This window comes from Colossoma macropomum, unplaced genomic scaffold (assembly GCF_904425465.1).
Source record: "Colossoma macropomum unplaced genomic scaffold, Colossoma_macropomum, whole genome shotgun sequence".
NCBI lineage: Eukaryota > Metazoa > Chordata > Actinopteri > Characiformes > Serrasalmidae > Colossoma > Colossoma macropomum.
The window spans coordinates 38623193-38646645 of record NW_023494789.1 but is presented as its reverse complement, the minus strand read 5'-3'; the positions used below and the strand labels follow the sequence as shown (position 1 = coordinate 38646645).

Genomic DNA, 23453 nt, shown 5'->3' with positions numbered 1-23453 from the left:
GTTTCAATACCTCAAAGATTGTAGACTATGAATCCTTTTCTCGTGTCCCTTCTCTAATTACGGCGTCAATAATGCTGATAAACGACTTCATCTTTTGCTGCTTGGCAATCAGACAGCAAGTCACAGATCTTCCCACTCTTGTTTTTTTTGGCACATGTCGTAGTTGGCAGGGGATAGCTAGCCACATCCGACCGGGAGACACGAAAAGATGAGGCGTGCACGGAGGGTGACGATGAGACATGCATACAAACACAAATAAAATGACAGAACTGTGCCAAGAAAACGGAGCACAAACTCTTTCTTTTTTCTCAAGTTTCCCAGCGCAGTCCGGAGAATGTAACTGTTTTCACTGCAGTTTAGTCCAAGCGTGTTAACTGGACGGTGAGACAGAGCGTCTCTCCATGGCCGTCAGCCAGACGAGGCTTCTGGGAGATCTGTCCACTCTGTGGCGGAATTGTCCCGCCACTGTCTTGGTCAGTTCATCCATCAAAATCTGTCTCTCCACCACAGTGATGTGACGTCTGGCAGTTCCTTGGCTTGTTTGGCAGCTGTCATCCTGGCAAGTTTCCTTTTTTTGTTTGTAAACAAATGATAAAACAAATCTAAAAAATAAAAAAAAGCCCTAAAGACAAAACAGACGTATCGTAACCCGCCCATCCCATTTCGTCAACCCTCGGACATGTCCTGACTGGATGAGAAGAGTGATGGACAAGTCTACGAAAGTGGGGATGGAGAAAACCTCCGGAATGCAGCAGATTACTTACTGACATCAATAGTCTGCCCTCGTAATGAACGTGGCACTGAACTCAGCAGGTGAAACCGCGGATCACCAGTTCACAACAAATATAGAATGGGAGGAGGCTGTTGGGAACATTGGGCTGCGAATGATAGAACTGTACTGGATTGGTAAAAAGGGGCTTTCTGAGGGCTGGTTGAAGAAGGTGAGGGGGTTCAGAATAGGGCCTGTGTCTCTGGTATGGAGTGGGTCGGGGCAAGGGCAGGGTAGGGCAGGGCAGGGATTTCTGGGATATTGCTTGGGGGTGGCACGGGGGTCTTTTGGGCTGGATGTATGAATGCAAAGTTTGCGTGGGATTTTGAGGTTGGGTAGGGGAATGGGATGAAGCGATGCAGGCTGGTTTTTCAAGAGTAGATGGTGATGACCTCACGACCTCCGCCACGCACAAGCAGGACCCGGTTGAGACCCTCGGTTAGGACTTCAAGGAACTCCATGTCTGGGAGAGGGAGGTAGAGTTAAAGAAAAACAGCAGACACACTGTACAGACCACGAGGACAGTTTGCTCTGCCTGAGGTTTGTGCCCACATACACACAATCTCACATACATATGATGCAAATAAAGGATACAGTTCTCATCACCAGTCCTGTTTCTGGGTGGTCCGGGCATGTTGAGCAGGACTAACTTGGCCTCCTGGGATTTCTTCACAATTTCATTGTTGAGTCTGAGAGCAGTGTGCATGCGCCTAACGTTGGACTGGTTTCTGAACAATGGAGAATGAATGGAGAAGGGAAAGAGCAACAGTAACTGGACCATGTGTTCAATCGGAATCAGATGCATATGAAGGTGTGTGTGTGTGTGTTTGTGTGTGTGTGTGTGCATTTAGTAATGGAAGTACTACTACCTTTCTGTTCCTATGGTTAAGGTTGGGTCCTGAGGTGTAGCACTGCAGGTTTATGTACAGAAGTCAATAGATATACCCAAAAATACTAGGGATGCTCCACTGATTAATTTTATGGCAATTTCCAATTTCTTTAAAACTGGCAAATAGCAAATTTTTATTAGCTCACACGTGAAACCGGGTAGCATATTTCCAGAACTTTCTATGAGCCTAAGTTGCAATATGAATAACATCATGTGCTCTTAATGGCCCAATCGACATTCTTGAAAGAAAAAGTAGTTACCTATTTTAATAACATGATTTAAATAGGGTGCTAAAGTCAAAAGTAAGAGACAACTGGCTATTTATTACAATGAGTCATGAGTAATTATGCTACAACATTTTGGTGTTGGTAACAGCAGCAATAAACCGATTGTTATCATGCAATCCTTAATAAACACAGGAATAGGTGTGTGTGTGTGTGTGTGTGTGTGTGTGTGTGTGTGTGTGTGTGTGTGTGTTTGTAAGTGCGCATATCTGCTAGAGGAAGCAAAAGAAAGAGACAGAACTGAATACTCACAGATTCTCCCATTCTCTGCAGCATGACAAACAGAGGAACACAAGTATAAAGAGCAAGCACTCACCATTCAGAATGATATAAGGTAATAACAGTTAAACAGGGATGGAGCACATACAGGAAACTGCAATTTAGTAAAAGTATGATTACTGGGTTAAAGGCTTAATCAATTAAGGATGTAATGCACTACGTGAGTCTAGAAAAAATTCGTTACTCTGTGACTGGCTGTGATCATAAGTTCTATAAGACCTGGCAACCTGTCTTGACATATGTAGAAAACATGGACTCAATCGATATTTTACATTTTTGAAATTTCCCTTTGGAAAAGGAAGGGAAGGGGAGGAGGGAAAAAAAGAAAAAGAGAAAAAGTATTTATTTGTTTTGTTGAATTCCTTTGTAATCAGTTTTTTTTTGTTTTTTTTTTTTCTTTTTCTTTTTCATTGTATTATAGAATTCCTTGTTCTTATATGTGTGTATGTATGTTTATGTGTATATATATATATATGAGTGTATACCGGTTAAATGATCTTTTATGGTGCAGCGTTGTTCAGAGGGTTTTTGTTCTCTTATTTTTCCCCTTTATATGTTTCCCCTTTTTTTATTGTCTAAAAAAAAACAATAAAAAGACCTTGGTTCAAAAAAAAAGGCTTAATCAATTAAAAGTGGAAGTATCAAATCAAACATTTATGAAAGTAAAAAAGTATCTACATTTAAGCATACTGAAGTATTTAAAAGAGTAAATGTTTAAACAAATACATTGAAAGTTTTCTATGGTGGTGTGTGGTAACATTATACATATATAACCTACTGTCAATATATATACTTATAATTTTTTTTTTTTTTTGAAAAAGAGAACGAAGGAGAGGGCTGTAGGTAACAGTGTTTGAATGATATTAAAAGTATTAACTTCTGTCCTTGAGTTTCATTCCCTTATGCCCAGGCTACCCACACTCCAAGCAAAATACTACACATTTCAAACTGACTGTCAGCGTTTATGGAGAATCAGCTCCCCGCATCCACAGCCCATCCTTAGAACAGCACAACTGTAAGTCAAAACTACACTAAACTATTTTGTCCAGCAGATGGTGTTATAACACTGAGCCACTGACTCATTCACACATTTCAGGAGATTGCAGGAGAAGATGCCATTTTCTGACCAGTGAATATACAGTCTCTTGGTCATGACATTTTACACTCATGCACCTTTTCTAGGGACCTTTTCTTGCTCAGTGAATGAAAATGTACTAATTGCTGGTTTTCACACTTACGGCTTCATGTTGAAGAGGTCTTTGATAGCCTCATTCGTGGTAACTCCCAGAGGCTTGGCCTGTTCGCCGTCGCACTTGGTCTCAGTCCAGGTCATCTGGACAACCGTGCTGGGGGTCTCTGCCTCGGCAGCCGGGGACTGGGGGGTGGCAGGGGTGGGGGGGTTGGTGCTCTTGTCGTGGATGAGCTGCTCCTGTGGGGGTGGGGACACAGTGACACACTGAGAGGCAGGGCAGGGCACAACATGTACACGGAGAGTGTGAGGGCAGAGGAGGAGGAGGAAAAAGAGAGCTGTTACATCTGAGGAAGAGGACAGAGAGATCTGTTACGACTGAGGAAGAGAGCAGGAAGATAAGAGAGAGAGTGAGAGAGAGAAAAAGCACAATATAGTGCATTGTTTTATTACCAGGTTATAATTCAAGAAGCATGAAACGATGAGGCAAAACAATATAACACAATATACAATATAAAAGTAGCACAGACAACTGTTTTCTAATCTACCATGCAATAAACAAAATGCACTGCAAGCATTTTAGCACAATGACCAGCCAAAACAGTGAAATGGATCAAAAAATGTTAGAATTTAGATTTCTATCTATCTATCTATCTATCTATCTATCTATCTAATATATATATATATATATATATATATATATATATATACATTTTTGACGTTTTTTGAAAATGCCTGTTACCCTTTACATTGTGTGTAAATTTCATGAAAAATGACTTGGAAAAAAGTCTGGCTCCATTGATTTACATTAAAAGTAAAGTAGGTTTTTTCCTTCTCCTGTAAAGTTAGCATTTTGGAGATACAAGGTTTTCTGCTGACAACAGCGATATATATATATATATATATATATATATATATATATATATATATATATATGTATGTATTTTTTTAAGTAATTCATACATAGTTCTAGACTTCTGACAAATTGCATTTGTCTTAGAAAAGAATTTCAAACATTTAAGAAGCCATTATATTAAAAAGCCATTACATTATCTTTAAGATTATGGAAGACTTCTGTTCAAGGAGGTATTCAATGGTACTATATAGTAATAATAATAATAATAATAATAATAATAATAACTTTGTTTATAGAGCACCTTTCATACGATTAAAATGGTTTCTCATAACAAGAGCATCTGGGGACAAGAATGAGAAATTGTGCGTTAAACGTGGGTTGAAACATAGATTTCCTAGGGTAAAAGCAAACTCAGCGTGAAATTTATAAACCATTACCAATTCTTTGTGAAGGTACAGCTCAAAGTAGGGGGCGATAATGTGCTCATCAACATTTGCACAACAAGCCTGTCATTATCCCAAATGTACAGCCAAATAAGCAAAAGACTCCAAAAAAAATCACTCAAATTAAGTATGTAGGCGTGTCACAGAGAACACCTTAAATGCGGTAACAATAAACTTTTTCTCTTGCAAGGGAAAAAAACAGCGTTTCGCTAACTAACTTATTTTACTTGTGATATTGTTGGTACTCCAGATGGAGTAGAGGAATTTGGGGTGGGTTTTAGTGGGGGTGGACCCTTGTTAGCAGACGATTTCACTACAATCCAACATCAAAAGTTTAAAAAGTTGTCCCTAGAAGTGTATTCCTGTTACAAGATTATGTCCGGCTGCACAAGACTATTAACCAGTAACTTTTAAAAATAAAACCAAAAACACAGAAGGTGAAAGTAGTAATAAAATAATAGATAAGGACAAATGAAAATGTGGAGTGCACAGATAGTGAGAGATAACAGAAAAGGCCTCTTGATAATTCATGGAGAGTGTTTACAGAAGGCCAGAATCTGCAGATCTAAGATCATGTGTTGGAACACAGACAGACTTACACAGCTACTAGGCCTGGAGGGCTGAGAACAGACTTAGAACAACCTGCTAAAAATCCCAACAGAAAGCTTGAGTTAAATCCGACTTCTTGATACTTCTGTGCAAAGCGAGATACGATCTCAGGACTGACTTCATGTTCAATTACCTCTTCCTCTGGTTTCTCCTCTTTGCTGCTGGCAGCTGGTTCCTCAGTCACACTCAGCTGGGTGGTGACCGCTGCTGGGTTCTTCCGACGGATCGAGCCACGGGAGCTATCAGTGATGCTCTGGATCTGAAAGAGAAACTCATTCAGCTTTAGAAGATGCAGGAGAAGTAATGCTGACCAGACTGGACCCAATCCCAGCCCTTGAGCACTCCACAATAGACCCCTCGCTCCAACACATTTGATTTAGCTTGCTGGCTAATTATCATGTATCATGCACTGTAGCAGATACGTTAGACCAGGGAAACCACCAGACTGTGCACTGCAGAGGTCTTAAGGACTTGCACAGCACTGCCCTAGGCTGGAGAGGAGGAGTGAACTCCTGCTGATTTTAAATCCTACACTGCAGTAACAAAATTATGTTGTTGTTTTGCTTCATTTGAGTCATGCTTAAGGCAGTGCAGTTACCATTGGTGCACTTCTCCTGAGGAAAGAAATAGTTAGAAAGTAAATTCATTTTGCTTGGGCGGATGGTCACGGCTGCTGGAAGTGTGTGTGTGTTTTGAAGGCGGTTATGTAGGCTTGCCTCGCGCTCGCGCTCTGTCTTAGTGAGGTTGATCTGCTTCAGGATCTGAGAGCGCTGCTCCATCATCAGGGTCTTCTCATACGTGTAGGCAGAGATGTCACTGTCTTGCTACAAAGAGAATCAGAAAAATAGAGAAGAGAAGAGAAGAGAAGAGACAAGACGAGAAGAGAAGAGAAGAGAAGAGAAGAGAAGAGAAGAGAAGAGAAGAGAAGAGAGGAAAGGACAAGAGAAGAGAAAAAGTAAAGAAGAGAAGAGAAGAGAAGAGAAGAGAAAAGAAGAGAAGAGAAAAAAGAAAAGAGAAGAGAAGAGAAGAGAAGAAGGGACAAGAGAAGAGGAAAAAGTAAAGAAGAGAAGAGAAGAAAGGAAGGGAGAAGAGAAGAGAAGAGAAGAGAAGAGAAGAGAGAAGAAGGGAGAAGAGAAGACAAGAGAAGAGAAGAAGGCAGAAGAGATCAGAAGAGAAGAGAAGAGAGGAAGGGAAAGAAGAACGGAGAAGAAGAGAAGAGAAGAAAAGAAAAGAGAAGAAAAAAGGCAGAAGAGAAGAGAAGAGAAGAGAAAAGAAGAGAAGAAGAGAAGAGGAAAGGAGTGGAGAAAAGGAATGGAGAAAAGATGAAAACAGAAGAGAAAAGAAGAAAAAAGAGGAGACGAGAGAGGACAGATGAGAATACAGGAAAGTAGAAGAGAAGAGAAGAGAAGAGAAGAGAAGAGAAGAGAGGAAAATTAAACAAAAAAAATCAGTCATAAACAATATGAGGGAGAAACGAGATTAGGTTCGAAGATGAGATAATGTGCAGCAAGGAACATCAAATAAATGAAAGCCAGAAAAAGAACATGAGGAGTGAGTGCAGAAGATAAAGAGAGAAAGAGAAAGAGAGGGAGAGAGAGAGAGAAAACCTCACCATCTCCACCACCTCCACCTGGGCATCTAAACGTAGGTGGTAGAGGAAGGTGGTCAGGTCCTTCTTCATCTGAATAGAGTTATCATCCATCTGGGCCACAGTGAAGATGCGCATCTTGCACTTCCTCCACACCTTGAACACACAATCAAAATCAGTAACACTGATATGTGGCTGTTGGTCAGATATATCTGAATATTCTACCTCCTCAAACGGCTTCTTCTCTAACGTCTGCTTATTGGGAATTTTGTGTATCATTCTTAAGCTTATAGTATTATCATATGTAATATGATAATATAGATTTTAATGATGTACAGGAGCTGAAGTGAAGTGCTAACCTTGTGCTGGCGCAGGAGGAATGGCAGCAGCATGAGCATGCCGCCATCGTGGACAATCCACCACACGTCGATATGGCCCTCAGTGAAGCGCTCGCCGTTGGATGGGAACGCTGAGATGTTCTTGGCCACCAGCAGGGCTTTGCTTGCAGCTGTAGTCTCTCTGACCAACTCTGTAAGATGAAGCAGTCATTATATTGTGATATAAGAAATGGTATTATAATGCATCACTTTTTAGCAGAATTTAGCAGATCATAGAATTAATACCTTAATAGCTCTATGCAAACTCATGTCAAAGCTCATTACTGATCGAGCTCTTTGAAATCAGATTCACACCCATACTTATTTGCCTAGTTCAGAATTATGACGTTCTACCAATAATTTCCCTTTGAAAGTGCAGCATTTTTCATTTTGTGATGTCCCAGTCGTGTTTTTCTGCAATTGATCTTGATCCTTTCATACTTGGTATTTTAGGATAGTCTGAGTTGATAATTGTGACATTTTTGCTAAAAATCATATAAGCATGCTATGGCATTGTTTAATGCCCTGTATTTAAAATAAAGGCGTCACTAAAGCAAAAATAAAGCATAGTTTTATTTTTTAATGTAAAAGTTTGTACAAAATAAAACAGAAAACAAAATAATTATGATCCAAAAAAGGTTAATAATTTTTAAAATTAATTTATTTATTTTTTGGAAGGACTGATTTGCATTTTCGTAGATTGAACTGGGGTTCAATCCCCCACCTGGGTAAGCACCTTACACTATACCAATAAGAGTCCTTGGGCAAGACTCCCAACAGTACCTTCGCCTACCTGTGTAAAATGACCAAATTGTAAGTCACTCTGGATAAGAGCGTCTGCCAAATGCACTGGGGTTTTAGTGAAATATGTATATATGTGTGCGCATTTTAGACATTCCTATCACCACCATTCTAAAGTAATTCAGAATTTGAAAGTTTCTCTACAATGTACCATTTTAAGGTGAATGACTTTTGAAAAATCTGTGAAATTCCCATTTTCATTTTCCAGCTGCTTACATTTAACCCACTTCTAGGTTCTGAAAACATGCCTCTCTGCTGGAAGATGTCTGTTTATTCCACTTCTACAACAGTAGTTTAATTTGAGCACAATGGGATAAAATATCCTTAAAAAAGATCAGACTGAACTTAATATAGCCAACACCAATCTGTTAAAACAGAGCTTGATCAACTTCTATAATGATCTTTATGGTCGGATCCGGAAATCTCAACTTTAGTTAGACAATTAATATTCAGTCATAACATCTTAACACTTAATCATTTTGTACACGTTAACGGTCCTATTTCTAGAGTAGCCCTGCCTGCATGGTTTAGAGCTGTCCCTGCTCTAACATCCCCCATCAAGTTAAGGTCTTGTTAACTTGCTATTTACTTGGACCAGGTGTGTTGGGAGCTGGGAAACACTAAAATGTTACAGGGGGTACTCCAAGACCAGGGTTCGGAATCACTATATAATCCTGCAAGGGAGCATGGCTGCATACCCATCCCGCGTGGAAGGGATTCAGTGCAAAAGGAAGATCTATGATGATCTTCAGACTGGAATAGAGCTCTGGGGACTTACCAATGAAGTTCCTCCAGAGCTGGTGGTCCTCAGCCTGCTTCCAGTTGCGAGGCCAGCTGACCAGCACAGTATTGTGCTGCAGGCCGCCCAGCCCACCGGCCTGGACGAGGTGAGAGGTGCCGTCACGGATGTTTGAGGAGATCACCACCTGGCAGAAGCCCTTCACCTTCTCAGTCTCCATTAGCTTCTTCACGGACTGGAAGGAGAGAGGGGAAAAGTTTGCTTCTTCACATCTTTAGATCAGTGGTTTTCAAACCAGCCCTCAAGTCCATGTTATTTGCTGTCTCCCAACACCATCTCAGGAGCCATCTGGAAAGGGGGCGGGTGGGCTTCTGGGGGGGCGGTCCTGAGGACCAGTATGAGAACTACTGCTATAGATAACAGTACAAAGTCTGTAGACACCTGCTTAGCCAGAGTTTATTTTGAAATCAAGGGTATTGATACAGAGTTTGTTCCCTCTTTGCTGCAGTAACAGCCTCTTGTAGGAATGCTTTACACTAGGAATGCTTTAAACATTGCTGTGTGAATTTGAATACATTCAGCCACAAGAGCATTAGTGAGATCAGGTACTGATGTTAGGTGATCAGCTCTCCACTTTAACTCATCCCAAAGGGACTGGACGGAGCTCCATCGCTCTGGAGAAAGCCGTTCTCAGAAACAGAAGCAAGTCATGTTATAAATAAGAATTTCCTTAATAACTCATTAAGTAAATTAGATTTTGTGCTCTGGAGGCAGTGTTACCTTTCTTTTCTGTGCCATTTTTACATTTAACTTACAACTGAGAATTTTGTATGTCGGTATGCAATCAGCAATGCAGTCCACATCTGAGAAAATGAGTATGATTGTTCGTGCACTCATGAGTACTTTACCTGTTCAGCTTGTTGGGCTTGAGGGTGATTGTCCAGGAAGGTTCCAGCCAGCGCTGTGCCCACTATGGTCAGGCCTTTCCCTGCCTTCAGCTGATTGGTCAGAGAGAGCAGACGAGGCTGTTCAACATTCTGCTCTGCATCCACACTGACCAGCACCAAAATCTGAGGCCTGGAGAGGTAACGAGCGAGAGCGAGAGAGAGAGAGAGAGAGAGAGAGAGAGAGAGAGAGAGAGAGAGAGAGAGAGAGAGAGAGAGCGAGAGAGAGAGAGAGAGAGAGAGGTGATATTCACGTGCCCTTCTGTGTAATTTCCCATGTCTAATTTAAAGAGCGGGTCTGAGAGAGAGGCCTCAGCTGTTAGCCAAAAACAGGAAGCACAAATGCATTAAGTGATGCTCGTTTTCATGACATATTAAACATTCTTATATGGCTTCAAAGATTCAAAGTGTACCAGCCCATATGGTTCATATATGGAAACCAAACTGTTCTGTTTCTGTGATGTCCTGAGAACCAGCACATTTACGTATATCTGCCTATTCAGGCTACAGCAGTTTAGCTTTGTCCATTCACACTGAAGTTATTAGAAGTGTTTCAGCCCTGAGTGTTTTCTGAATAAGGCATAATGCAAGCCAGCCAATCAGATGCTTTTTTTTTTAATCTCATATTAGTCTTAAAGGCACAGTAACAAAACAGGCCTGTTTAATTTTAAGTGCTAAAAGAAAGTAAAAAATAAAGTACAAGAAAATTGTAGTACATGGGTCCTTTAATAAAATTATTATTGTGCATAAACAAGTAATTTAAAACTTTTGAGCCTGGTATGCGTGTTACCGTGTGCTGTCGGACCCTTACCTCCAGTTCTTGGTGTGAGGTGGCCCCTCCTCCAGCCTCATGAGGGCGTAACGAGCCGCGCTCAAGGACAGCCCCCGTATCCCATCTCCCCACTCTTTCTCCGCCCTGTCAACAACCAAGTCAGATCCAAATTAGCAGCCACACACACACAAACAAAGCTTGTGCAATGACTCTAAGGCTGTAATCCTCTCGCTGAATCCTCCCCGCTATCTGATCTCCTCCAGCTGAGGTCACAGCGCAGCTTGACTCTCAACAAGTTTAAAAAGGAAGACACAAAATAAATCGAATCCTGGATCAAGTTCTGCCTCTCGCTGGCTGAGGAGGATTGCACTGGAGCAGAAACACTGACATGTCAAATGCCAAAAAAACAATCTGCCCAACCCCTTCTCCACCGGGGTGCGTTCCACTCACCCCTGGAACTCGATATACTTGTAGATACAGCTGGCGATCGCCATGGCAACGATGGCATAGTACCAGGAGCAGATGAACATGAGCGAGAGACACAGGCTCATGCCCAGGAAAGACAGAGCCCTGCAGAGACAGAGAAAGAGAGAGAGAGGAGGAATATTCAGTATGTCTCGGACAGAGAGAGGCCCTGATTTATTAGAGGTTCGCATGTGTAAAAACAGATGAAAACTTGATAATACCCGAAAAAAATTTCAAATCTAATCTCCTACACAGGATTGCGTGATTTTAAATGAGCAAAATAGCATGTGCTTTCCGTTTAAGGTTTTGTCTTTATGAAATGCAATTCGCGTCCTTTCTTTAAAAATAAAAGTGAAAACTGTATATTTCTACTGTTTAACCTAATATTTTGGTGAATAAAACAGGATATTATAATGCCTTTGTAATGCACTTATTAAGCCTTAACAAGCCAATAGCTGCTAAGTAAAGCTCCACTATGTAAGATTTGGGGATTTGGAGACCTCTCTGGCAGGAATGTGTAACTACACACAACACGCAGAAGAATGTTTTGTAACATGGGCTGTGTATCGGACACGTTCCCTGAATGGATGAATCTGAAGATTGCAAGCGTGTTGAAAAGTATTCAAAGAGAACTCAGTCACAACTTGGCGAAGGACATGTCTTCCAAGAATGTGAGTGAATTATCTACTATAGTCATCATATCTTCATCAGTATAATGTTGATTTTGCATTTGAGATCCAGCCAGACCTTCTTTCTGAGCCTGCGTATGTGGCATTAATATATAAAGATTTATGAAGTGCCCCCAAAAACTCCCCGAGCCATGAACTCTGAAAACTATTATTTCAGGCTTTACAGGCAACTCACATCAACGCGTAACATCATATTTTTTGTGTTTTTTTTCCGCCTAACTCATTAATGCAACTACAGTTTTACCAAGAAAACATCTTACATAGAGCAGCTTTAACTGGCTGCTTAGTGCTACTTTATTAAGCAATACATAAGGTCAATTAAACATTTTTAAATGCACCTTTTTTTCGGGATTATACCTCATTAACTTTTGCATTATCAACATCCTGAACTGTCCATTACTATTTTTTAGCCGTTTCAGTTCAATAGTTGATGACTGCTAATTAACTGGCTGCCCATTGTTACTTTATTAAGCAGTAACCAGGGTGAGTTACGCATTTTACTAAGCTGTTTTATTTGTGTATTATACATCTTGAGCACAACCCTTTCCTGAGTACTGGGTCTATACGGATTGTGCTTATGCATGAAGTGCATAATGAAATGCCCAATTAATGCCATTGCATCCTTTTTCCTTTTCAGATCACTAGTTTTGATTTGTACCAACATCACATTTGTAAATCACAAATTAGCTTTAAATAAAATCAAACACTGCTTGTTGAGAGTGAAAAGACAGATTTTAGTCAACATTGAGTCTAATTAGACCATCTTAACAAACCACTAGTTGGGAGTATTTTTATTCTGGGCATTACATCAATAGAAAATCACCAGTTAGCTCTAAATGCATAAACACTGGCCCCAGTTATTTAGTTAAACATTTAGTTTTCACCTAGTTAACATTCTCAACTAAGAAGGTGTTAATTGCTTTATAAAGTAGTAATAAGCAGCCAGTTAATTACCAGTTACTACTGGTTTGTTAAGGCTTAATAAGAATCATTGTGATGTCCCCATATACTGAAATCCTGCCAATATTTTTAGTACATTTTTAGTTTAAAATGATCATTTTGTATAAAGTCTGTAAACATGAAATGTGATTGGCTTAACATACTGAATCTGGTTTTATTTGCCAAAGCTTTATCATATGCTATTTTGTCTTTTGTTCTTCTTCCTATGTCTTTCTATCTTCTTCTAACTTTTTCAATAATTTTTATATTATTATGTTATCACACTCTTTTTTTTGGCTATAGCCCTTTTACTTAAACCACTTTGAGACCTGAGCTCTCCTTAGCTATGGAGAACAACTAGCCTACGCAGAAGCTTCATTTTAAATATCATTTTTTTTTACCTTTTTACATCATCTATGCAATTATTCTTTGCAAATCGCCCATGAACTGCTTGCCAATCTACTGCACTGCACACACAAATTAGAACTCTTTATTTAGGATCTCAGTCAATCTCACGGCCTGAATGTGTTAATGACAGCAGTTTGGACAAAGTCCCAGTCTCTGATTTCGGCAGTGATGTCAGGGTTCATTTGTTTCAGTGTGGAATAGCAGGGAGTTTACATACTGATTGGTTTTGCTCATTTTGCACGAAGGAGGATGGAAAAAATCCTGCCTCAACATTCACTAGATGAAAATGACCGGTTTTGAAATACGCTCTGCTTCCCCGTAGCGCTGTTTCTCCAGGCAATTTTATCGCCTGGAAATCAAGAGTGCTACGAAACACATCACAGATGCATTTGCTCCATAATAAGCTTCATTCATAATCCAATCACTCTACATTCTGCATATATATATGTGTGTGTACATGTGTGCTCTGCACACCAGTGGTAGAACTTGAAGCGCGGTCTCCAGTTGGGGGTCCTCAGCAGAGTCTGTAAGGCACAGGCCAGGTTCACAAACATGTAGCACATCAAGAAGAACCTGCAGAGAGTGAGAACAGTGATTCAGCACTGTCACAATGACACTCCTGCCACAGTGAGATACTGTAACGAGCAAATACGATTATAAACGCCCTTTACATTGAGAGGATGGGCGCGACTGAGTCCAGAGAGGCGATGAGGATTCCACTCTCGCAGATAAAAGCCGTCAGAAGCAGAGCCCAGGTGGGCTCCCCATTTGCCTTGCCATGGCCGAAAACCTGTTATACAAACATACATCATGAATACGGTATAAAAGAAGAAACATTGCTGAATCAGTGGTTGTGTGTGTGCACAGCCTGTCAAAAGCTGGGGGACACTGTGCGCTATATTGATCATTCTAAAGAACTGCTTCAAAATCAGAACTGAAAACACCCTTTATGCTTTTAAATGGCTTAGACTTTAGACTAAATCCTTTTGTTTTGAATGATCTTATGCATTAAGTATGATTATTTTGTTGAGATGATAAACATGATCAACATGATTAAACATTGCATTTCAGCTTTCTTATCTAATCTATTGTTAAAAGCACATATTGGAACAGCTGAAAGGTTTGAGTGCTGACATCACAACAAGGGGATAACATCTACTGAATTTTGCATTGTTCCCAAATTAGTACTGTCACAAATATTTACACGTGATGTTTTCCTCAAAACAAGTCTGCTCAACTTAGCCTCACTGATACAGGTTTAGAGAATAAAGACTTTATTTGAGCAGGTAAGCCTATGTTAGCTTGAGCTGTTGTTGCCTTTACAATTTGCATAGTCATGCGTATCCATAGATCATCACACTCTTAATTGTTAAAGTTTATGCCATTTTTAATAGGGATTAATAATAATACACAAAAAATATCTAACAATGTATTATTCGATTGTATTTTTTAAGGTTTAAATCGTTACTTCAGGGTTACTGTAAAAATTTTTTAAAAGCTAGGTGTTTTGTGTCTGCGTGTCTCACCCTGAGGAACGGCACTATCCCGTCTCTGGCTATGGCCTGCAGAAGACGTGGGGCACCCGTCAAGCTCTGGAGTCCGGCCCCGCAGGTGGAGAAGAAGGAGCCGAAGACGATGACCCATGGAGACGGCCAGGCTAACGTGCCTATCACCAGATTCCCCCGTACAGCCTCACCAAACCTGAACCCATCACAGATTAACATTAACTCATGAAACTAATCAGACTGGACCTGGCACAAACGCAGCAAAAGACATTCAGCTCACTACATACAACATAAATAAATAAAAATGCAGATTTGATCGTTATAAAAAATAAAGAGGAATCTCACTTATCCCTCAGCACTGATCCCTCAATGCAGGAACCAAACAGCACCACACTGGACATGTCTGAGAGCCGGAGTTAAAGGAAGTCACACTTCTTAGAGATGGACAGCTGATACATGTCATTTACATATTAATAACTACACACAGTACTGTGCAGAAGTCAAAGGCATCTGATAAGATGATATGTAAAGCTATTTATTTGAGCTGGGCTTACCGAAAACATCGCATTGTTAAGATCATCTTAACTGGTAGAGAGAGTGTACAATGTGATGCTCGCTCTACCATCTATGAATCATCTTAGTACTGAGATGCTTTGGGAGACCCAGCCCTGACGAGTAAGCAGTTATTTCTCCAAAAGAAATATTAATATTAGAATAAATACAAATAAACAATGCATGATTTTATGTGTGAGTGTGTCATTTCCAAAGCTCTCGTCAAGAAAGTCCAGTATTTACAGTTATCCTCCAGTTTAGCCTAGTTTATCTAATCAATCCTTCATTAAATGATATCAGGCACTTCTGATGGAATTGAACAAACCTGTGTGACTGCTGGAGTGCAGTGAGATGTCAGAAACCAAACCTGCGGTCTTATAACTGTATTCTTCTAATCAACACAATAACATTTAAAAACAAAATCTTTGACTATTTTATGTTTATTTGCGTATATTCTTATGTAATATACTATTTTTATAGCAGAAACAAACATACTGGCCAGATAAATAGTTTTAAACCATCTTTATGGCTGCATAATGTGGCGTTCACATGTTGGTGGTAGGCGGCTGATGGCAAACCGGCAAACCAGAAAACTGGAAATCCATTGTGTTAAATGAAGCCACAATAGAAATCTCTGCTACTGCTCACAGTAATGGAAGGATACCGAAGGAGTCAACAGATGAAACTCTTGTTCTACCAAGAGTTCAAATTTTCCCAAACTTTTGCTGTCGAACACAGTGGTGGAATAAACCAACGTTTTTCCTCCTTGACTAAACAACTAACACTTTCACTATGGCAACATTTCCATGGCTGCATGCTGCCATTGGTGGTGTACCGCTATGAGGTACGGAACAATGTATTTTTTAATGGCAACATGTGAACCCAGCATAAGACTATTGCACAGTACTCTGCATGGACGCAGTGATCCCAATGAAACACTTGATAAATGTGTTACTAAATGTAAAAGCTGCTGTTCCTGTAAGTGTAGATACACTGGTTGATGTACACAAGGAGTTACCAGTTTAATCTCTTAAACTGCAGGTTTATTACCCAGTTACTAATCTTAAAGCTCATTATTCAGTAACTACTATAAATCATTCTTTGCATCATTGCTGTCGGAACAAAACCTCAAATCTTCAAAAAAGTAACTTCACTAGAGAAGAAAAAAAAGGTTCAGCCTAAGTTTAAAAGATTCTTTTCTCAAATAATTTCGGACCGTTTCTTTGGTCCATACATCATAAACTTCTTACACAATATAAAGCGCAGCTGAAATTTTCAAAAATGAAGATATAAGGTTTTGTTCGGACAGCAATGGTATGTAAGTTATGTAGTTATGAGACTGCGGAATTGAAGTGCAGGCTCACATGCAGGCCCTTGCAGTTTCAGTTTACAGTAATATATTTTACATTGTAGGAAAGTGTAGGACCACAAGATGGAGCAGCGCGTGTATGTACAGGCACGTGTGAGGTTGGGGTTGTGTGCATTTGTAAGGATACAGATGAAGGAGGTGGTGCTGATGGCCAAGATGGTGCCAATTGGAATCGATTTCTGAGCATCACGCAGATCACCAGAGCGGTTAGAGCCGGCCATTATACCTGTTTCACACATATAGAGACACGCATGATTAGGGTAAGAGAGAAATATTAGAAACAGATTATTTTTTGGAAAGTTCAGGTTGGCACAGCATCAGCATCTCTCACTCAGTGTCGTCTTAAATATTAAAATTATTCAGAAATCTAGAAATGAATCACATTTACAAATGTCTCAAAACGTGATAGACAGACAGACAGACAGACAGAATGACAGACAGACAGATAGATAGATAGATAGATAGATAGATAGATAGATAGATAGATACTTTATTGATCCCGAAGGAAATTTAGCAGCCAGTAGCAGTCACACAACATAGGCATAAATACAACTAAAATATACAAAAAATATGCAATGAATCTATCCTTACACACAGTTCCCAAAACTTCAAACACAAAGGCAATTATCAAACACACATGGCTGGAATTATGTAACATTTTACATAATTACTTCACCTGGATTGATGTCATTCATGTAGGGGAGATAAATAAAATAGGGTGTTCTGTTAACACTGCAGCACTGCGGAGGGTCAGCCTGCAGGGTGTTGTGACTGACCTGTGACAGAAGGGAAATAAATCCCAACCAGGAGTGTGAAGAAGGTGGTGATGTCAGCCAGCACATAGCGGTTTGTGTTAGTGGGCAGGGCATCTGGCTCATCAAAGGAGGGAAGACCCTTCTTTTGCAGAATCACCCCCTTCTCCAAATAATTCCCAAACAGGTTCTCTGAAAGACAGAGAGGCAGAGAGAGGGAGACAGAGAATGAGTGGAAGGAAGAAAAAGCATGACAGAGAAAGAAAGAGAGGTGAGAGAGACAAGGAACAAGTTTATGAGCTGAAAGGTAACTGTAATCCATGTCATTTTAACCCCTTAAAAGCCCAGGCTTATTACATACTAAGGCTTATTATTCAGCTATTCTAAGGTTAGAGAAGTGTGTAATAAAACTGGGTGTGCCAGCAGGCCCTGGGCATTTAAAGGGTTAACAGCTTGGTCTGGCTGCAGGCACATCTTACCTTACCTCCACTAAAAGATCAGTGATACATCATTTTGTCTGAATCATTCAGATATATGACTAAGATATATGACTAGTGGATGGAGCAAGAGTGTGCACCTTTCAGAATGCCGCTGGTGACGCCAGGGATGCCCTGTATCTCTGTCACATTGTTATTGGCGAAGTAGGTGTCACAGGTGGCGTTGAGGAACTCTGAATCGCAGAAGAGTCTCCAGAGTTTGGTGGTGACCGTGGCGTTCTCCCTTTCCATCACCTTGGCGCACACGTCAAAGCCCTTCCATATCAGAGTCCGGTTCCCCAGCACGCATACTCTGTGGACGTTTGGATTTGCATGTAGGGGGATTTTGACTGCACTGGGTTAATTCATTTCACATTGAGTCAGTTCTTATATGGTCTCTTATTAATCCCCTATCAAATCACATATCAATTAATCAGCTGGAACTGGCTGGGAATGCTATAAAAATTGCCTAGGAAGAGATTGGACTGGTCGTAGGGGCAGCATTAGCAAAATGAGTCTAGGGAGTCATAGATTTGAAACTACTAGCACATTAAACTGCAACAGCACCATGCTGACCTACCGTTTTCAGCTGGAGATGAGCTAAAATTGACATCATAAAACATGATTTTGGCCTGTGGTTAGTAAAACTAGCTACCCATGTTATTAAAGCACTACTGCAGCTGGTGTGGTTTTACAAGTGGATGTTCTGTAATGTCATTTCTAAAGGATTTAACTGGATGATTCATACTGGATTGTCTGTATAAATTCCCACAGAGAGTCTGTATTAAAACGTCATAGCTTGAATGTTCATGTCATAATAGATGACGGGCAACAAGCAACACAACAGACTGCACACTGGTGTTATTGCATTATGAGGTCAATTCAAATAGGATTATTATAACTGGATATTGATATTAAGGAGTCCCTGGATTTTTCAGTAATTTGCCCCAGAAGTACACTACAGTTGAATTTTTGTTATTTTATATTATCCCATATATCTCTAAATGACAACTTTACAAGAGACGGCGTAAATTATCTTCTTAACTTGCGATATGACAGCGACAATATTCAATAATAACTTATTCTATATGGATTTAAATTACAAACTAAACACCCAAAAGGTATTTTTATTACTCAATTTTTCAAGAATTCTGTGAACAAGACGTTTTTACGTGATAAAAAAATATACTGTAATCATTATTTTACATTAACATTTAGGTAAAGTTATCTGCCTTGATAATTCATCTCAACTTTTGAAATATGATAAATTGTGAACACTATTTTTATTATAACTTGCGATACAGCTTCATCTGTCATTATCAGTCTTCATCATTCTACACACCATTTCTTCACTTTTATTCACAGCTTCCTAGTGTCCTACTGACTACAGAAAATCTGTGAAATAGTACAGGATGGGCATATTGCATCAATTTTAGACACAAACTTTTAAACACTAGTAAATTACCTGTCAGATTAAAGACACTGCAGATTTGTACTGGAGTAAAATCAAACATCTCATCAGAAATCACTTACATTACAGTTCCTCCCCAAAATAAACTAGCCCAGCTTTGACAGAGCTTAAAAGAAGAACACTACCAGATAATTCGAAGCACTTACGGGAACACAGGCGGCTCAATGGCGGTCTTGATGACACCAGCGTAGACAGCCAGAATAGAAGAGATAACGCAGGCCAGAAACACCAGCGCCAGCTTGTTGACATACTTCACTCCCACGAACACCACTATCGCCATGAAGGTCAACACCAGGGAGCCATACACACGCATGTTATTCAGCATGGCCGCCTCTGCTTCCGGACCCTCTAAACCCTCCATCTTGAAGATGGCCGCCTGTGGCGCGATATAGATCTGAGAGAAAGAGAGAGAGAGAGATGCATGTTTTTCATTTGGTTTCTTTCCTGAGAGACGACAACAAACATGACTTTCTCAAAGCTAACATTTCTGTTAGCAGCTGCGTTATGCAGCCATCTAACGCTGTTTAAACGGCTGCCTGTGACACTCTTTATTTGTCTTTAGCCTGCTTTTAACATGATTTATGTAGCTAGATTAATTTTCTTCTCTCTTGATGCCCCTAAATTTACACACAGTTATTACAGAAGGAGACTGAGATGTGAGAAGACATCAAGTACAGTGATGTTTGAAAGGTTGTGAACCCTTTAGAAGTTTCTAAATTTGTGCATAAATTTGACCTTAAACTTCATCAGTTTTTTACACGTCCTAATAGTAGATAAAGAGAATCAAATTAAACAAATGAGACAAAAATATTAGACTTGGTCATTTATTTATCGAGGAAAATAATCGAATATTACAGATCTGTGAGTGGTAGAAGTATGTGAACCTGTAGAATTAGCAGATAATTTGAAGGTGAAATTAGAGTCAGGTGTTTTCAATCAATGGGATGGCAATCAGGTGTGAGTGACCAGCCTGTTTTATTTAAAGAACAGGGATCTATCACAGTCTGCACATGTTTGTGCACGAACAAAGGAGATTTCTGAGGACCTCAGAAGAAGAGTTGATGATCAGGCTGGGAAAGGTTACAAAACCATCTCTAAAGAGTTTGAACTCCACCAATCCAGAGACAGACAGACTGTGTACCAATGGAGGAAATTTAAGACTATGAACAGATGTGGACAGATGAGACCAAAATAGTTCTTTTTGGTTTAAATGAGAAGTGTTATGTTTGGAGAAAGGAAAACACTGCAATCCGGCATAAAAACGTTATCCCATCTGTGAAACATGGTGGTGGTAGTATCATGGTTTTGGCCTTTTTTGCTGCATCTGCGCCAGAACGGCTTGCCATCATTGATGGAACAATGAAGTCTGAATTATACCAGCAAATTCTAAAGGAAACTGTCAGGACATCTGTCCTGTGAGCTGAAACTCAAGAGAACGTGGGTCATGCGGCAAGACAACAATCCTAAGCACACAAGTCGTTCTACCAAAGGATGTTTAAAGAAGAAGAAAGTTAATGTTTTGGAATGGCCAAGTCAAAGTCCTGACCTTACTCCCTTAGAAATGTTGTGGAAGGACCTGAAGCAGCAGTTCATGGGAGGAAACCCTCCACCATAAAAGAGCTGAAGCTGTTTTGTATGGAGAAATGGGCTAAAACTCCACAAAGCCGATGTGCAGGACTAATCAACAGTTACGTTCAGTTGCAGTTATTGCTGTACAAGGGGGTCACACCAAATACTGAAAGCAAAGGTTCACATATTTTTGCCACTTACAGATCTGTAATATTGGATCATTTTCCTAAATAAATAAATGACCAAGAATAATATTTTTGTCTCATTTGTTTAATTTGGTTCTCTTTATTTACTATTAGGACTTAGAATAGAATCTGATGAAGTTTTAGGTCAAATTTATGCAGAAATTAAGAAATTCTAAAGGGTTCACAAACTTTCAAGCACCACTGTAGGCCATAACTGTAAGACATTTGTTTAACGACAGCTGGAAAAAATATATGACGATGATAAACTGTTGCAAATTACACTGAATGTATTGTGTTCAACTTTGAATGTTTTTGAATTACTTTGTATGACTGGAAGTTGCACAGAAATTATCGCAGGTAACTCACAACATGCCACCAAGTGTATGAAAGTCTCACCGAGTGAATCCAGCCTTATAAACATAATACACAAGCATAGAGCAGCGAGCAAGAAAAATAAGAAGGAAGGAGGGAAAAAAAATCTCCAGAGAACTAAAAGCATTAGAGAGTGAAGAGGCGTGCTTCTAGTCATTCTTTTCTGATGAATGACCAGCATGGAATTCTGTTCAGTTCTGTTCCTTTGGTGCTAATTGAACCAGCCAAGCGTGGAATTAAACGGCCAAATTACTTACCATTAAGCCATATTAGACGCCTTTCTAAAAACACTCTTAATGCATCTGAATGGTCGCAAGCTGAACTTTACAGCCTCCTTCCAAATTTAGCCGGGTGAGTTTTATTGCGTTGATCCTTGAATGTTGCACAGTTGGTTAAACTCATTTATGCTTTAACCCCAAGAACTTTGATGGAAATGAATTACTGGAGAAGGCATACGCTTTCATAGTTTAATGAGCGCACGCACGCACACATACACGCATGCACACGCGCCTGGCCAGTTGTCATGGTGACCTATTCATCATATCATATCTCCCAGGGTTACAATTCAAGTGTAATCTCAAAGCGCTTCTTCACTCTTTTAAATAGCAGTCTTTGTGTCTCTTTCGACAGCAGGATAAAACTCCTATTTGAATCAGGCCCGTTTCCCAGTATCACAAGAGATTTCCATTTGACAGTGGCTAAGCCGGCGTTCTCCATAGGGCAGAATTAACCCAGAAGCTGGATTGACACCAGCCTGTTTGGAGGGGTGCTGAGGAACATGTGTGTTCAGGCTGTGAGTGTATGTAACTGTGGTACAGCTCAAAGAGCAAATTCACCTTTCTGTTCACTGATACACCATCCACATAATTACTCCTTCATGAAGAGAGCGAAAGAGAGAGTACAAATCATGACTTAAGAGAGACAAATAGGAGAGGATAAGTGAAAAGATGAAACAATGAGTGATGAACGGAATAAAATGGAGCCGATAGAGGTATGAAAAGGCACGCAGGGAGGGGGGAATAGATAAGGGAATGAGAGAGTGAAGGAGAGTGAAGTGATAAGGCGAGGGAAAAGGACAAGAGGGAGAAAGTACTGAAAAGAATCCAGAGATAACAAAAGAACAGAAAGGACAAGTCATGAATTGTGGTGGTTCTCTTACCAGTAAGATTTCGATACAGCCCAGGATGTACATGGCCCCAGCGAAGGTGGTTCCCAAGTAAAAACAAATCCCCACAGCCCCACCGAACTCAGGGCCGAGCGAGCGAGAGATCATGTAGTAGGAGCCTCCAGCTGCACACAAACATACACTGTAAATACTTTGGATAATCACATATAATGAACGGGATCCAGAAAACAGAGTCTTCTCCAGAGATACAGGCTACCTATAACAGTGTAAACTGAGTGATACTTTGGTAACTGTTTGGCTGGTCTTTCCTCAAGTTTAACTATCTGTTAGACATTTTATGTGCCCAAGACTACCCAAGCAATGACTTAGCACTTATACATATTCAGAACATCAGATTGAAGTTGATATTTGAAAGTTTAAAGGTGTTACAGTGATCCACATATCTCTGTATGATTCATATTAAAAGAATGATAATTGTTATTGGTGAATCATGGAAGCCCATTCCTGCCAAGTTTCTGACAAAAGTATGGCTAAATGTTGACTTACTATGTCAAAATAATGACTGATTTTCTACAAATGTTGACTTACTATGTCAAAATAATGACTTTTTCTCTCAAAACAATTGCTTACTATGTTAAAATAAAGACTAAGTGTCTCAAAATAAAGACTAGTATCTCTAAATAATGACTTACATGTTGGAACAATGGCTTAGGGTCTCTAAATAATGACTTATGTTGAAATAATGGCTTACTATGTTGAAATGATGACTGTCAAAATAATGACCACTTGAAATTCTGAAATAATGACTTATTATCTTAAATATTTTGATAAAATAATTGATTACTTTGAGACATTAGATCAAAATTTTGAGGAAATAAGAATTTAATTTGAAATGAAAATGATTTGAAAGTCCAAATTTTAAGAAAATAAAAGGTATTAATTTGAAATGCCAAGTCAAGATTTTGTCATACTGCTACCAGAAACAGAGAAGGAGGCAAAAAAAAAATTCTCCTCTACCTGGCAGGAATGGTTTTCC

General features: G+C 39.8%; 1 protein-coding gene across 1 annotated transcript in view; it reads right to left on the bottom strand.

The window, feature by feature from the left end:
• Positions 1–304: 304 nt before the first annotated feature.
• slc12a5a (solute carrier family 12 member 5a) overlaps positions 305–23453 on the bottom strand; it is a 127837-nt gene continuing 104688 nt past the window's right edge. Inside the window, exons 6-26 of the mRNA XM_036571237.1 lie at positions 22451–22581; positions 19312–19559; positions 17796–18007; positions 17243–17410; positions 16594–16692; positions 14891–14948; positions 14567–14741; positions 13712–13830; positions 13515–13613; positions 10990–11109; positions 10579–10683; positions 9732–9900; positions 8863–9058; positions 7266–7435; positions 6931–7062; positions 6035–6142; positions 5452–5577; positions 3460–3650; positions 2195–2209; positions 1364–1497; positions 305–1232 (exon numbers count right to left, since the gene is read on the bottom strand). Coding sequence (XP_036427130.1) covers positions 1141–1232; positions 1364–1497; positions 2195–2209; positions 3460–3650; positions 5452–5577; positions 6035–6142; positions 6931–7062; positions 7266–7435; positions 8863–9058; positions 9732–9900; positions 10579–10683; positions 10990–11109; positions 13515–13613; positions 13712–13830; positions 14567–14741; positions 14891–14948; positions 16594–16692; positions 17243–17410; positions 17796–18007; positions 19312–19559; positions 22451–22581 — 2867 coding nt within the window. The 3' untranslated portion in view covers positions 305–1140. The remainder of the gene's footprint in view (positions 1233–1363; positions 1498–2194; positions 2210–3459; positions 3651–5451; positions 5578–6034; positions 6143–6930; positions 7063–7265; positions 7436–8862; positions 9059–9731; positions 9901–10578; positions 10684–10989; positions 11110–13514; positions 13614–13711; positions 13831–14566; positions 14742–14890; positions 14949–16593; positions 16693–17242; positions 17411–17795; positions 18008–19311; positions 19560–22450; positions 22582–23453) is intronic.